The sequence below is a fragment of the Lycium barbarum genome, chromosome 2, assembly GCF_019175385.1.
Source record: "Lycium barbarum isolate Lr01 chromosome 2, ASM1917538v2, whole genome shotgun sequence".
Lineage (NCBI taxonomy): Eukaryota > Viridiplantae > Streptophyta > Magnoliopsida > Solanales > Solanaceae > Lycium > Lycium barbarum.
In genome coordinates, this window is record NC_083338.1 from 5,597,040 (window position 1) to 5,614,009 (window position 16,970).

The 16,970-nt window shown below is 33.3% G+C and overlaps 1 protein-coding gene across 1 annotated transcript; it reads right to left on the minus strand.

The window, feature by feature from the left end:
* Nucleotides 1-1,559: 1,559 nt before the first annotated feature.
* LOC132628290 (receptor-like protein EIX2) lies at nucleotides 1,560-16,302 on the minus strand. Its single transcript, XM_060344088.1, has 2 exons — nucleotides 16,245-16,302; nucleotides 1,560-4,096 (listed from the first exon to the last, which is right to left on the minus strand). Exons 1-2 carry the CDS (start codon nucleotides 16,300-16,302, stop codon nucleotides 1,560-1,562), a joined length of 2,595 nt encoding a protein of 864 aa, XP_060200071.1.
* Nucleotides 16,303-16,970: the final 668 nt, after the last annotated feature.

Consider the following 16,970-nt stretch of genomic DNA (forward strand, 5'->3'; position numbering starts at 1 on the left):
TGAATGGGCCTTTAAACTGCCCCAGATGATCGTTCCTTTGTGAATTTCTTCAGTGTATGCCCTTTCTTCCCTTCTACTTTCCCTTTCCCCCCACACCACACACATATATAATGTGGCTGTTATGCAATGTTTATCTTACATAAAATAATGTCTAATCTATATGTGAGTTCCTTTGGAAGATCCAAGTACTTTCTGTTATTAACCTTGACTTTGGGATTATTAATTCTTATAACAGGCAGTCCTGCAAAAGTATTAGTGACATCTTTGTACAATATGCATACAATATGTTAATTAACAATATGGTACTTTTAAGAATTCTCATGTGACATTTCAAAACGTTACGTAATCCATTGGGGACCAACTGAGATTCCGTACTATTTTAAAGAAGTAATATCTGACTCATTCGATGGATTATTCGATCCTTCTATATCGGGATCATGTAAGTAATTTAACTGGAGATACTTCTAGACTAGTACCATGTTAGAGATGAAAATTTTGTTTTTATGATGTTCTTGTTACACACATTGTTAACGTGACCGAAATTTTTAGCATCTCATTTTGCATAATGCTATGAGAATTGGGAGTGGTCCAAATACTGCAGTTCAGGGACAGTCGTAAGACGCATTTGCAGTAGTCCTACCTCCTCATCTTCCTCCTGTTGCCGTACCTCCCTCTTCTGCACCATCTCATTCTCTTTCTACAACTTCCACTTTGATTCCTACCTTTGTTGATGCTCCTGAACCAGATACCAAAAGGTCTTCAAATCTAGTGAAGCCATCATCATTCTTTGGTCCTCCTCCTTCCTGTTCTCCACTGATACCACCTGATTCTTCATCTGTGCCAACTGCTCCTCCATTTCATCCCCCTGGGAATCTACAATGCCCTTACGGAGCTCCTTCGCTTCATCCATTTCCTCCTCCCAATCCGCCTCCATCTCTCACTCCTACTCCAAACAATGGGGTCTAAGATTTAGGGACAAAGTTAATAGGGACTTGCCAAGGTTATATGGACTTCAATTTCTTGCTTTCCTTTCTGGAGAATTTTCTTTGTAGTACTGCAAACTAGTTATGGAGTCTGCAAATTGTTAGAAACTAAATATTGGAGGGTTCGGCTTTAGTTTTATTGGTGTAGCTAGTTTATTAGCTGGACAGGACGAATCCAAATCAACCAGGACGAATATTGGCGAATCTATAATACTCTGAGAAAATCTTAAATTTGAAAAATTATTTTGTTTCAAAATATCTGTAGAGAGAGAGATACTGAGGGAAACCATTGAATCCGTTGGCTTAATTCTGAAAATTGAATGATAAGAATTCGTTTTTCAAACTTATTGAACTTCCTGTTAAGCTAATCAAGCTATAGATTACCCCGATTCTTGCTAATTCTATTAAATTGAAAAACCTGATATTGGATTACAAAAGCTCCTTAACAGTTGTTCCATCGTGAGTTTTGAACACAAAATGAAACAACATAATAACAAAGTTGTACATTATTTATTGAAGAGAAGTTTAAGCATATAAACTAATTTTTGAGAATAGTAGAATCCTTAGTCATATCTCTCAACATATCGGAGCCTTTGCAAGCAACCATTCCCAGCTACAGTCTAAGAAACGAAAATAAGCATGTCTCCATGATCTCTTAAAGAGCAATGAACCACATACACCCCAAAAGCTTAGTGAAAATCCTATTGCCATTGAAATGTAGAACCAATCCACTTCATCTTTGTCATTCTCATCTTTTTCATACTCATGATTTGGAGTTTTACCACCTGAACTGCAGTTCACCAAGAGTGGAAGCCCGCAGAGTTTGTTTCCTTGAAAACTAGTGGGATCAAAGCTTTGAAGCTGAGTGCTCAATGGTATCATACCTGATAAATTATTATCAGATAGATTCAAGTAGCTCAAAGTGAACAAACTCGAAAAGCTTTGTGGGATTTGACCATAAAATTGATTTTCTGAAAGATCAACAGATTCCAAAGCTTTCATGTCGCCAATACCATTTGGAATCCCACCAGTTAGGTTATTTTTGGAAAAATTAAATGATCTTAATCCTTCAAGACGTGTTAGACTTATAGGAATATGTCCAGAAAGATAATTGCTAGACATATCCATACTTGTAAACAACTTCAAAATGGTGTCATATTGATACATGTTGCCTTTAGTCATCACCATTGCGCTCTCTATCAGAAATGCCCAATAATGGGCATAATTTAACTCATAATATTCCACTTCCGCTTTTCCTTTGACCATTGCACTGAAATTGCTAATACACCTTGGTATGATTCCAATGAATGTATTGTTTGCAAGGTCTAAGATCTGAAGATCTTTGAGGTGACAAAGTTCTTGAGGCAATTCACCATCGAATTTATTGGACCGAAGGATAAGAACTACCAAGGTTGGAAACCTCAATCCCAACCAAGAAGGTAATTTCCCAACAAACTCATTCTCAGCTAAATCTATTTTATGCAGTTTTGTGCAGTTTCCCAAGGATGAAGGAAATGGACCATTAAGTCTATTTCTTCGGAAGTCCAAGGATTTCAAATTACTCAAAACCTTCATGGATCCTGGTATGCCTCCAATCAAGTTATTGTCCCTCAAGATTAAAACTGTCAAATTTGGCCAATTCATCCAACAATCAGGAATTTCTTCTGATAAATAGTTTTCCCCGAGGTTTAAGATCACCAATTTATAAGATTCATTTTTTCCTTCACACAAAAAGTTAGATAAACCTTTTGAAAAAGAATTGTATGAGAGATCTAGCTCAACTACAGTGGTTGGAATCAACGGTAGTGGCCCACTAAATTTGTTGGAATTCAAGTCAATGGACCAAGGACCAACTTCATTTCCAACTAACCCAGAAGGTATTGAGATGTTTGGAACCTCACCAACAAATTGGTTGTGAGAAAGATTGAGAAGTCGAATTTGAGAAGCCAAGTTCCAAAACCAAGCTGGAACCTCACCTTGTATTCCACCATCTGATATGTCAACATACATCATCATCTTTTGAGTTCGGAGCCACATGGGAAACAGAGGGCCTATATTCCAGCCACCTATGACAATGTACATGGCTTGAAAAGGTGGAATCCAATTTTCACTCACTTTTAAAGTTAGATTATTTCTAGATGCACTGAAGTCCGTTAGTTGTGTTAATTCAGAGAAATGACTTTCTGTTACAACACCTTCCAACCTATTGTGACTGATGGAAAAGTCTTCTAGCGCTGAAAGTTTACCAAGACTTTTTGGGAAAGTTCCAGTGAGTTTATTGTGGTCTAGATACAAATGACTCAGAGAAGAACTATTTCCCATTTCAGATACTTCCCCATCAAATAGATTATTTGAGAGACCAAGATATCCTAATTTCTTTAACTTTACAATTAGATTTGTAAACTTTCCAGAAAGCATATTATGAGAAAGATCAAGAAATTTAAGTTTTGTTATATTTTCGCTCTTACTCGGAATCGCACCTTCAAGTCCACTCCCATGGAGATCAATATATTCAAGATTACTTAGATCAAACAACCATTTGGGTAAAAGACAATTGAAAGAGTTATAATAAGCCATGAAGGCTGTGAGAGAAGTCAAGTTAACTGGACCGTCAGGAAACGGGCCAGTAAAATTACTACTACTCAAATCAAGATAAACGAGACTGGCGAGGTTGAAAACCCAATTGGGAACAGGAGAATTAAAGTTGTTCTCGGAAAGATCGAGGGTCTCAAGTGAAGAAAAATTGTGATGAAGTAGAGGTGTCATATGATGAAGACCACAATTGGATAAATAAAGACGAACAAGAGAAGGAAGCATGTTAATGACCTGTAGCCAATTAGTTGCACTGCTAAGATCCACATAATGTATCTCCAAGTGCTCAAGACTCAAAAGACTTGGCAGCCACTCAAGGCTATTGATACGTACATAGCTCGATTCTTCCCAATCACTAATTATGTGTAGCTCAATCACATGACGAGTCAGATGGTCGCACACGACCCCTTCCCATTTGCAACAATCTTTTCCAACAACCCAAGAAGAGAGAAGATCCGAGGGATCATCTACTTCTTTCTTCAAGCTCTCCAACGCTCGTTGCTCACTTTCTCTGCAAATGCCTACACAAACAACAAACTTGGTGTTTGTCAAAATAAAAAACAAGAGAACCCATAGTGTTATTGCTAACACTTTCATGGTGTGAAAAGTGCAATATTTTAGACTAGGAATTGAAAAGTATGTGTGTCAAGTAGCTGCTTGCTTGTATTTTTTTACTAGGCCGGGCAATATGTATATATAGATATTAAGAACTGTAGAACTGACTGTTTGACTCGAAGACTTGTTGATTTTAAAGAGTTTTTTCTCTTCTTTTTTAAACTGTATATATTACTCCTTCCGTTCCATAATAAATGTCACCTTAGTCAAAAAAAATTCTCTTCCTTGTTGGATTCTCAATGTCAAAAAGTTTATTTTGTTGTGCATGCTTTAATCAAAAGGTAAAAATAATTTATTATTATTCTATAGAGGTACTTTGGTAAACTTCACATTGTATTATTAATTTCTTAATATGTGTATTTTTAGCTAAGGTGACACTTATTATGGAACGGAGAGAGTAATTAATTAGTCAAGAGGACTCTTCCCGACAACTTTATCAAGTGTCTCTGTTTGGGCCATGCCTGTACACCGCCCATATGAAGTAATTGACGGTTTGCCCTTCAAATGGGGCTGGTGGTTAATTTTAGGGGACAACTATGTATATATATACACTTTAAGGAGAAATATTTACAAAACGTAATGATAGTTTTATATTTATAAAATATAACATTACAAATCCTATACAAAACATGCTTTTAAAAAATATATTTCTTTTTTAAAAAAAAAAATTTTAATTTTTTTAAAAAAACATTTCGCTCAAAAATTTATGTATGAAATGTGTATATCTCGCTCAAGGCTTAAAAGTTCGCTCAAAATTTAGTGTATAAAAACGATATGAAAAAAGTATGAAATGTGTATATCTCATTCAAGGCTTAAAAAAATCCGCTCAAAATTGTGTGTATGAAAACAACATGAAATTTGTATCTCGCTCAAGTCTTAAAATTTTGCTCACATTTTCTCGTATAAAGTTCATATTAGATTTCTGTAAAATCAATACAACTACAACAACATCCTATACAACTTTGATACAACATTCAAGACTTAAAATAATCGCTCAAATTTTTGTGTATGAAATGTGGATATCTTGCTCAAGGGTCAGAAAGTTCGCTTAAATTTTATGTATGAAGAACGTATGAAATGTGTATATCTCGATCAAGGCTTAACCATTATGCTCAAAATTTATGTATGAGAACGGTATGAAATGTGTATATCTCGCTCAAGACTTAGAATTTCATTCATATTTTTCGTATGTAAAGTTCATATTAAGTTTCTGGAAAATAATACAACTACAACAATATTGTAACAACATTCATAAAATATTCAAGGCTTAACTAACAATTTTGTGTATGAAAATTATATTAAAATTTTTGTTCACACATACACATTTCATACAACTTTCATATACAAAAATTTGAGGTAATTTTTAAGCCTTAGAGCAAAAAAAAAAAAAAAAATATATATATATATAATTAAAAAAAAAAAAATTAAAAAATTAAAATATAGAATGGAAATTTTGTTTGCTATTTGACTAGTTATAACTCTCTTCATTTTGTTTTATGTAGCATTATTTTTTATTGATTTGTTTTTTAAAAAAAAGTTATTTTATCTGTTGGGAATTAGAGTCCACTCATAACGGATGCTCTAAAGGCCCACTATAAAAAATAGGGCAAAAATGTTTGTCAAAATAATAAACAAGAGAACCCACAGTATTGTTGCTAACACTTTCACGATTAATGTACAATGTACTAGACTAGGAATTGAAAAGTATGTGTGTCAAGTAGCTGCTTGTCTTGTATTTTTGCTAGGCCAGTCAATATGTATATATGAATATTAAGAGCTGTAAAATAGTTGAAGATTAATGCTTAGTTTTAGAAAGATGATACATGTAGATGTTGACTGTTCGACTCCAAGACGTGTTGATTAAGTCCAAAGGACTTTAGCAAGCCTTCCCCACAACTTTATTTAGCGTCCCACATTGATAAACTTGGGGAAAGATCACGAATGCCCCTCAAATAAAAAAAAATTACCCACCAATATCTCAGAAAAAATTAAAAATATTTACCCGAAATGTCCCCTAATTATGATACCAACATAGTATATAAATAATGGAAGATGCTTCAACCCTTCTCTTAATCCTCCATCATACCATCTTAGTATATTTATATACCATGATGGTATCATGGAAGATGCTTCAGTTCTTCTCTTAGTCCTCTATGATATCATTATGGTATATAAATATATTAAGATGGTATTATGAATGATCATGTGCATTTATTAAAAATGACACACTTTTTTTGAAAAAAACCTATATCATACCATCATCTTATAAATATATATATCGTGATGGTATCATGAAGAACTGCTTCAGTCCTTCAATGAGACACTCCTCATGACCATGATACTATCATGGTATATAAATATACTGAGATGGTATCATGGAGGACTGTTTCAGTCCTTCTCTTAGTCCTCCATGATACCATCATGGTATATAAATATACTGCGATGGTATCACGGAGAGGAAGGGGTTTGGCCGAGGGGTATGCGGGGTAAATATTTTCAGCCGGTGGGGGTAGAAGCGAAAATAGTTTGAAAGGGGGCTTGGGCGGGTAAATATTTTATATTTTGGGGGCAATTAGTGATGTTTTTCCCTGTAAATTTTGCAGTAGTAAAAACACGGCCCCAACAGAGGCGGATCCAAGACGGGAAATTTTACGAGTTCTTATGCAATTTTAAATTTGATATGTACTCCCTCCATCTCAATTTATATGAGAGTTTTACTATTTGGGGAGTCAAACAGTTCTTTTTTTTACTACAGTATTCTGCGATTCTTTTCATAAAAAAATGTGAATTGCTCCCCTCGTCCCAATTTAAGTGTCTTAGTTTGACTAGACACGAAGTTTACGAAATAAAGAGTGATTTCTGAATTTTGTGGTCCTAAACTAAAGGTGTGTATAATGTACTAAAATATCCTTTGAATCTTATGGTTATAAATTTATCATGTAGGATGTTTAAATTGTCAAATGGAAGGTAAGTCACTTAAATTGGAACGGAGAGAATACTAATCATGCAAACTTATAGTACTTTTTATTCAATTTTCAAATATATAAATTTTATTATTATATTATACGGGCAAACTTACCGTGTTGTGTCTTTGGTTGAAGAGATAAGCAAAGTAGATTCTCTTCGTTTGTCTAAGTTTCAATGTCTTTGTAATTTATTTTACTTATATATTATATGGCAGGCATCACAGTCAAACCCCCCACTCGAAGACTTGTTGATTTTAAAGAGTTTTTTCTCTTCCTTTTTAAACTGTATATATTAATTAATTAGTCAAGAGGACTCCAAGGCTTCCCGACAACTTTATCAAGTGTCTCTGTTTGGGCCATGCATGTACACCGTCCATATGAAGTAATTGACGGTTTGCCCTTCAAATGGGGCTGGTCTTTATCTTTTGCCTTTTAAAATCGAATTTATCTGCGCATCAATTTGGGGGAATAACGCGCGTGCCTCCTAGTTACCCATCCATATCTCCATTACTTTCATACCCCCAGAAAAAATTAAAATTATTTACCTGAGATGCCCCCAAATTATGATTCCAACATGGTATATAAATCGAAGACTGCTTCAGTTCTTCTCTTAGTCCTCCATGAAACCATCATGGTATATAAATATACTGATATGGTATTATGGATGATTATGTTCATTCATTTAAAAAGACACACTTTTCTAAAAAAAATCTCTATATCATCGTCTTATATACATATACTATGATTGTGTCATGGAGGACTGTTTCAGTCCTTCAATGAGACTCTCCTTAGGACCATGGTACCATCGTGGTATATAAATATATTGAGATGTTATTATGGAGGACTGCTTTAATGCTTCTCTTAGTCCTCCATGATACCATCATGATATATGAATATACTCCGATGATATCATGAAGGAAGGGGTTTGGGCGAGGCGACACGTCGGGTAATTACTTTGGGCTGGGCTAGGCACAAGCGAAAATAGTTTGGGAGAGGGCATGGGCGTGAAATTAGTTTGGGTTGGGGGGGAATTAGTGATGTTTTCCCTAATTTTTTTACGGCGCAGGACATAATTTGTGGAATAATGTGAGATATAACCCATATGTTCAAACAAGACCTCACTAGAAACAAATCCAATTACAAAAAAATTAAATTTTCCTGCTAAACTTAGCCTATGTAGAAATACTAAGCAGTCAAAGACACATTAACACTTACCGGACACCTAATTACAACTGTTAAACTTTTGTGTTTTCGCTTTTCATAGTATAGAATATATTTTGCGTAGATTAGGGGATTACGTGTGACAGTCATCAATATTAACAATCTCCAAAATCAATATATTGCACAGGCAAATGTACAGTATAGTGGCCTTGCTTGGAGGGGTAAGCAGAGTAAACAAACGAAGAGAAGCATGAAGCAAAAAGAAGGAATCATTAGCCATTTGCCAAAAAAATTAAGAAAATTAATATTCCCTCTATTTCAATATCTGTGAACCTATTTTCTTATTAGTCTGTGCAAAAAAGAATGACCTTTTTCTATATTTGAAAATAATTTACCTTTATGCCATGATTTATAACCACACAAAATATATGTGACTCATATATCACCACAAGTTTAAAAGTCTTCTCTACTTTCTTAAACTCTGTGCCCAGTCAAATGGATTCACATAAATTGAAACAAAGGAAGTAGTAATTTATGAGTAGTATTTAGTTTACTTTGAGCTGTCAAATTGAATAGTTTTCTCAACCAAAAAAAAGTACACTAAAATTAGCAAATCCACTTAATACGCTAAGGTGTAGTCTTTCTGCGAAGTTTCTTGGCCCATCCATCCCTCTAATAACTTCATTTAGGCTGTCACACTCGTCCTTCAATTTGGTTTGATGAAAGAACTCTGGTGTCCTATTCTTTACGTACAATTGGCTTGTTATTATCCACTTATATTTGGATGTGAGTAGTAGTTGGAATGGAAATTTTGTTCACTATTTGACTAATTATAACTTTCTTAATTTTGTTTATGTAGCATTATTTTTTATTGATTTGTTTTAGAAATAAAAAAAGTTGTTTTATCTATTGGGAATTAGAGTCCACTCATAATGGATGCTCTAAAAGTCCACTATTAAAAATAGGGAAAAAATGCTTGTCAAAATATTAAACAAGAGAACCCACAGTATTATTGCTAATACTTTCACGATTAATGTACAATGTTTTAGACTAGGAATTGAAAAGTATATGTGTCAAGTAGTTGCTTGTCTTATATTTTTGCTAGGCCAGTCAATATGGATATTAAGAACTATATAATAGTTGAAGATTAATGCTTAGTTTTAGAAAGATGATACATGTAGTTGTTGATTGCTTGACTCCAAGACTTGTTGGTTAAGTCCAGAAGACTCTAGCAAGTCTTCCCCATAACTTTATTTAGCATCCCACGTTGATAAACTTATCCTTGTAAACTTGGGGAAAAGATCACGTACGCCCCTCAAATAAAGAAAATTATTCGCACATACTCCAGAAAAAATTAAAAATATTTACCCGAAATGCCTATGATACCAACATAGTATATAAATATACTGAGATGGTATTACGAAAAATGCTTCATCCCTTCTCTTAGTCCTCCAGGATACCATCTCAGTATATTTATATACTATGATGGTATTATGGAAGATGCTTCGGTCCTTCTCTTAGACCTCCATGATACCATCAGGGTATATAAATATACCAAGACGGTATTATGAATAATCATGTTCATTTATTAAAAATGACATACTTTTTTAGAAAAAAATCTCTATGATACCCCATATATATATATATATATATATATATATATATATATATATATATATATATATATATAATCTCTATCTCAGTCCTTCAATGAGACACTCCTCAGGAACACAATAGCATCCTGGTATATAAATATATTGAGATGGCATCATGGAGGACTGTTTCAGTCCTTCTTTTAGTCCTCCATGATACCATCATGATATATAAATATACTGCGATGGCAGTATTATTGCTAACACTTTCACGATTAATGTACAATGTTTTAGACTAGGAATGGAAAAGTATGTGTGTCAAATAGCTACTTGTCTTATATTTTTGTTAGGCCAGTCAATATGTATATATGGATATTAAGAACTGTATAATAGTTGAAGATTAATGCTTAGTTTTAGAAAGATGATACATGTAGATGTTGACTGCTTGACTCCAAGGCGTGTTGATTAAGTCTAGAGGAAGTCTTCCCCACAACTTTATTTAGTGTCCCACATTGATAAACCTGTCCTTGTAAACTTGGGGAAAGATCATGCGTGCCCCTCAAATAAGAAAAATTACCTGCTCATGCTCCAAAAAAATTAAAAATATTTATCTTAAATGCCCCAGTTATGATACCAACATGGTATATACATATATTGAGATGCTAATATGGAAAATGCTTTAGCCTTTCTCTTAGTGCTCCATGATACTATCTCAGTATATTTATATACCATGATGGTATCATGGAAGATGCTTCAGTTCTTTTCTTAGTCCTCCATTATACCATCATGGTAAATATACCGAGACAGCATTATGAATGATCATGTTCATTTATTAAAAAATAACACACTGTTTTAGAAAAAAAATCTCTATAATACCATTATCTTATATATATATATATATATATATATATATATATATATATATATATCAGTCCTTCAATGAAACACTCCTCAGGACTATGATACCATCATGGTATATAAATATATTGAGATGGTATCATGAAGGACTGTTTTAGTCCTTCTCTTAGTCCTCCATGATACTATCATGGCATATAAATATACTGCAATGGCAGTATTATTGCTAACACTTTCACGATTAATGTACAATGTTTTAGACTAGGAATTGAAAAGTATGTGTGTCAAGTAGTTGTTTGTCTTATATTTTTGATAGGCCAGTCAATATGTATATATGGATATTAAGAACTGTTTAATAGTTGAAGAGTAATGCTTAGTTTTAGAAAGATGATACATGTAGATGTTGACTGCTTGACTCCAAGACGTGTTGATTAAGTCCAGAGGACTCTAGGAAGTCTTCCCCAAAATTTTATTTAGTGTCCCACGTTGATAAACATGTCCTTGTAAACTTGGGGAAAGATCATGCATGCCCCTCAAATAAAAAAATTACCTGCCCGTGCTCCAAAAAAAAATTAAAAATATTTATCCGAAATGCCCCAGTTATGATACAAACATAATATATAAATATATTGAGATGGTACTATGAAAAATGCTTCAGCCTTTCTCTTAGTCCTCCATGATACCATCTTAGTATATTTATATACCATGATGGTATCATGGAAGATGCTTCAGTCCTTCTCTTAGTCCTCCATGATACCATCATTGTATGTGTGTGTGTGTGTGTGTGTGTATCAGTCCTTTAATGAGATACTCCTCAAGACCATACTACTATTATGATATATTAATATATTGAGATGGTATCATGGAGGACTGTTTCAGTCCTTCTCTTAGTCTTTCATGATACAATCATGATATATAAATACTGTGATGGCAGTATTATTGCTAACACTTTCACGATAAATGTACAATCTTTTAGACCAGGAATTGAAAAGTATGTGTGTCAAGTAGCTGCTTGTCTTATATTTTTGCTAGGCCCATCAATATGTATATATGGATATAAGAACGGTATAATATTTGAAGATTAGTGCTTAGTTTTAGAAAAGATGATACATGTAGATGTTGATTGCTTGACTCCAAAACATGTTGATTAAGTCCAGAGGACTCTAGCAAGTCTTCTCCACAACTTTATTTTGTGTCCCACATTGATAAACTTGTCCTTGTAAACTTGGGGAAAGATCATGCATGCCCCTCAAATTAAAAAAAAAATCATTTGCTCATACTCCAAAAAAAAATTAAAAATATTTACTTGAAATGCCCTCAGTTATGATACCAACATGGTATATAAATATACTGAGATGGTATTATAGAAAATGCTTCAGCCCTTTTCTTAGTCCTCCATGATACCATATTAGTATATTTATGTACCATGATGGTATCATGGAAAATGCTTCAGTTCTTCTCTTAATCCTCCATGATACCATCATGATATATAAATATACCGAGACGGTATTATGAATGATCATGTTCATTTATTAAAAATGACACATTTTTTTAGGAAAAAACTTCTATGATATCATCATCTTTTATATATATATATATATATATATACACACACACACATAGGATGATGATACCATTATGATATATAAATATACTGTAATGGCAGTATTATTGCTAACACTTTCACGATTAATGTACAATGTTTTAGACTAGGAATTGAAAAGTATGTGTGTCAAGTAGCTGCTTGTCTTATATTTTTGCTAGGCCAATCAATATGTATATATGAATATTCAAAACTGTATAATAGTTGAAGATTAATGCTTAGTTTTAGAAAGATGATACATGTAGTTGTTGACTGCTTGACTCCAAGGCGTGTTGATTAAGTCCAGAGGACTTTAGCAAGTCTTCCCCACAACTTTATTTAGTGTCCCACATTGATAAACTTGTCCATGTAAACTTGGGGAAAAACCATGCATGCCCCTCAAATTTAAAAAATGACCCACCCATACTCTAGAAAAAATTAAAAATATTTACCCGAAATGCTTCCAGTTATGATACCAATATGGTATATATAAATATATTGAGATGGTATTATGAAAAATGCTTCAGCCCTCTCTTAGTCCTCCATGATACCATCTCAGTATATTTATATGCTATGATTGTATCATGGAAGATGCTTCAGTCCTTCTCTTAGTCCTCCATGATACCATCATGATATATAAATATACCGAGATAGTATTATGAATGATCATGTTCATTTATTAAAAATGACACACTTTTTTAGAAAAAAAAATCTTTATGATACCATCGTTTTATATATATATATATATATATATATATATATATATATATATATATATATTCAGTCCTTCAATGAGACACTCCTCAGGATTATAATACCATCATGCTATATAAATATATTGAGATGGTGTCATGGAGGACTGTTTCGGCCTTTCTCTTAGTCCTCCATGACACCATCATGGTATATAAATATACTGTGATGGTATCACGGAGAGGGAGGGGTTTGGATAAGGGGTATGCTGGGTAAATATATATATATATATATATATATTCAGTCCTTCAATGAGACACTCCTCAGGATTATAATACCATCATGGTATATAAATATATTGAGATGGTGTCATGGAGGACTGTTTCGGCCTTTCTCTTAGTCCTCCATGATACCATCATGATATATAAATATACTGTGATGGTATCACGGAGAGGAAGGGGTTTGGCTAAGGGGTATGCTGGGTAAATATTTTCAGCCGGTGGGTGTAGAAGCGAAAATAGTTTTGGAGGGGGCATGAGCGGGTAAATAATTTGTATTTTGGGGGCAATCAGTGATGTTTTCCCTAGACTTTGCAGTAGTAAAAACACGGCCCCAACAGAGGTGGATTCAAGATGTGAAGTTTACGAGTTCTTATGCAATTTTAAATTTGATATGTACTCCCTCCATCCCAATTTATGTGTGGGTTTTACTATTTGGGGAGTCAAACAACTCTTTTTTTCTTACTTCAGTTTTCTGCGATTCTTTTCATATATTGTGAATTACTCCCCTCATCCCAATTTAAGTGTCTTAGTTTGACTAGACACGAAGTTTAAAAAATAAAGAGAGACTTTTGAATCTTGTGGTCCTAAATTAAAGATGTGCATAATGTACTAAAATGTCCGTTGAATCTTGTGGTTATAAATTTATCATGTAGGACATTTATATTGTCAAATGGAAGGTAAGACACTCAAATTGGGACGGAGAGAATACTAATTATGCAGACTTGTATTTTCTTTTTATCTAGTTTTCAAATATATAAATTTTATTATTATATTACACAGGCGAACGTATCATGTGGTGTCTTTGGTTGAAGAGATAAGCAAAGTAGATTCTCTTCTATAAGTTTCGATGTCTTTGTAAGTTATTTTACTTATATACTAAATGGTAGGCACCAAAGTCAAACCCCCCACAAGTTAGGCTCACAATTTAATGATGATGGTTTTAAAAATAAAAACAAAACAAAACAAAACTTAAATTAGCAACTCTAGCTCTTTTTTTCTTCATGGTTGTTAATTAGTAGGAGTTTGTTACGTCATTAGTATTGATAAGGTAAGACCTAATCCTCCATGTTAAGGATTTTTTAATTTTATTATTAATAAAACACTGCTAGACGCACTGTCTATTGGTTTATATTCACCATGAAAAACTTAATAGGCCAAGGTCTGGTCTTTCTACGATGTCTTTCAGCCCATCCATCCCTCTCATAACTTCATTTAGGTTGTCACACTCATCCTTCAATTCGGTTTGGTCAAAGAACTTTGGTGCCTTTCTTGTCATGTACAATTTGACTTGTTGCTATTCACTTAAATTTTTACCGTAAGTAGTAGTTAGAATGGAAATTTTGTTCGTTATTTGACTAGTTATAACTCCAATAATTTCATTTTATGTAGCATTATTTTTGTTAATTTTTTGTTATTTTATCTGTTCGGAATTAGAGTTCACTCAAAGGGGTTATTTAAAAGTCCACTATAAAATACATTAATTTTTGTAATTACGGTTAATCCTCATTTCTTTTGTATATGTATAATTACAATATACGATTAGATATACTAGAGACAGAACTCTCAGTATTTTTCAATGGTTTCTTCTCTATCGCATTTAACTAGGAGTTAGATTATGCTATAGGGGATTCACCCAACTGTGAGGACCACCGTCAACTAGTGATTCCAGTCGCAGTTCGTTCCAGTCTTCTGCTTCCACTACAAAAAGAACCTATACATTATTTAAGATTTATGTGCTATCTAATTAATTCATATTAACGTGTTTCTTCATTATCCATTGCATAAAATCTACACTTTGAAATATTCGTGTTTTGACACTTAATGTGTTTACTCTCTTCAACAGTTCTTATAATGCTACTCATTCTATGTTTCTACAAAAGCTATTGTGAGAACATATATAAGAGTTTTTCGAAACTTTTATTTGAGTGCATGATAGAAGATCTTTTGTGATTCTTTATATCTTTGAAGTAGGATGTTACTTTATTATTGCACCAAAGTAGCTACGAAAATCTAGCCCGAAGACAACACCTTTAGTAATGCACCTTGTACCGAATTTTACATCTAAAACTCTTTCTTGACCTTTTAAAGATAGTTGTCGCCACTAATTCATTCATTAATTAAGATTAGTTCTAATTGGTGTTTTTATATGTAATAATCTCCAACAATTACTCATCTCCTTCAAATTGTGGTGCACGTATTTAATGTGTTTTTTTTTTGCAGGTTGTTGGTTAAATAAATATTTAATTACGCACAAATACATTTGAAATAACAATGCTATCAAAATTGAATTATATTTTAAAATGGAAAATTATGTGGTGTAACTTATTTTAAGAGGTAATTATGGATAATAACTATTATTTGCAACAATTACATTTCGTAGCTACATTTTCATTTCGTAGCTACATGATACAACATCAAGCGGCTGTGCTGGAGTGGTTTTTTAGGTGTTGTTTCTACTCGCGCAGGTTCGAACCCAGCCGAACACATTATTTTTCTTACATATTTTTCACAGCTTCTGCTCCTTTATATGAGTGTATTTTGTCAAATGCATGTCATAAGTATTTGACTCATATGTCTTGTATCTCATTTGTATTTAGCTTCTTGTCTTGTATCTGAATGTATTTGCTTCTTGTCTTGTATCTGAATGTATTTGGCTTCATATGTAATTTGAATGTACACTGTGTATTTTGAAAAACATTTGAATACAGTGAATATATTCAACTTCGCACCAACTCGAATATATTCAAATACATGTGACATCATTTAGAGTTGGATACAACTGAACAGTGTATTAAAATACAGTGAAAATGTCTAATGGTAGCTACGAATTGTAAATATGAAAATGATAGTTTTGGATGGTTAATTGTTCCTAAAAGGTAGTTATTTATGTAAATTGCCCTTTTAAAATCCTGTGCAAATTCGCTCACAGAAGAAGTGCCTCCTCCTCTCATTGTCTAGTTTTTGACCATTGTCCCCTTTTCCCATTTTCTGTCAGGCTCCACCACCATGGAGCTACTAGATCAAATGCGGCCAGATCCCACAACTGGTTACAAGTTTTACAGGAGTTCAAAACTGAAGCGTGAAGTACTTTGAAGTAGATTTAAGTTAAATTCCAAATTTGGGTTTTTCAAGTTTGTTAGTTATTTGATTGAGTATTGTTCCAATTGATTCTAAAACGTTAAGAGTATTTCAAAGCTTAAATTTGAAGTGATATGGAGTAGATTCGAGTTAAATTTCAGAAGAGGCTCAAGGAACAAGACTAGTGAGTGTTGTATAATAGTGTATAATATTGCATAATAGTGTATATGGGTGTAGAAACACCTCTTATATTATATAATATTGTACATGGGTATATAAACACCTCTTATAGTTTGATAAAATATTTGTTCACTGGTGTATAATGTTGTACATCGAGTTTTAAAACATTGTTGTGAGGAAGAAAATTAGAGTTTTGTATAATGTTGTATACTGTTGATGTCATGCCCCATTTCAGGGGCTGTGCGGGCACCTACCAATCCCACCCGATAGGCGAACCCTTTCCCAAGGACTACTTAAATAAAATAACTTAAGAAATTTCATTGACCATTCATTTAAAACATTACTTTAAGAGAAACATAAATACTCAAATGCATCCTTTATTAACAACAATTTTT

What these genes read in the sequence shown, in the direction of transcription:
- LOC132628290 (XM_060344088.1), bottom strand. Translation starts at nt 16,302, where the DNA reads ATGGGAAAAGGGGACAATGGTCAAAAACTAGACAATGAGAGGAGGAGG. An exon ending in GAGGAGGAGGCACTTCTTCT is followed by an intron (nt 4,097 to 16,244) that starts GTGAGCGAATTT and finishes TTGTTTGTGTAG; the next exon opens with GCATTTGCAGAGAAAGTGAG.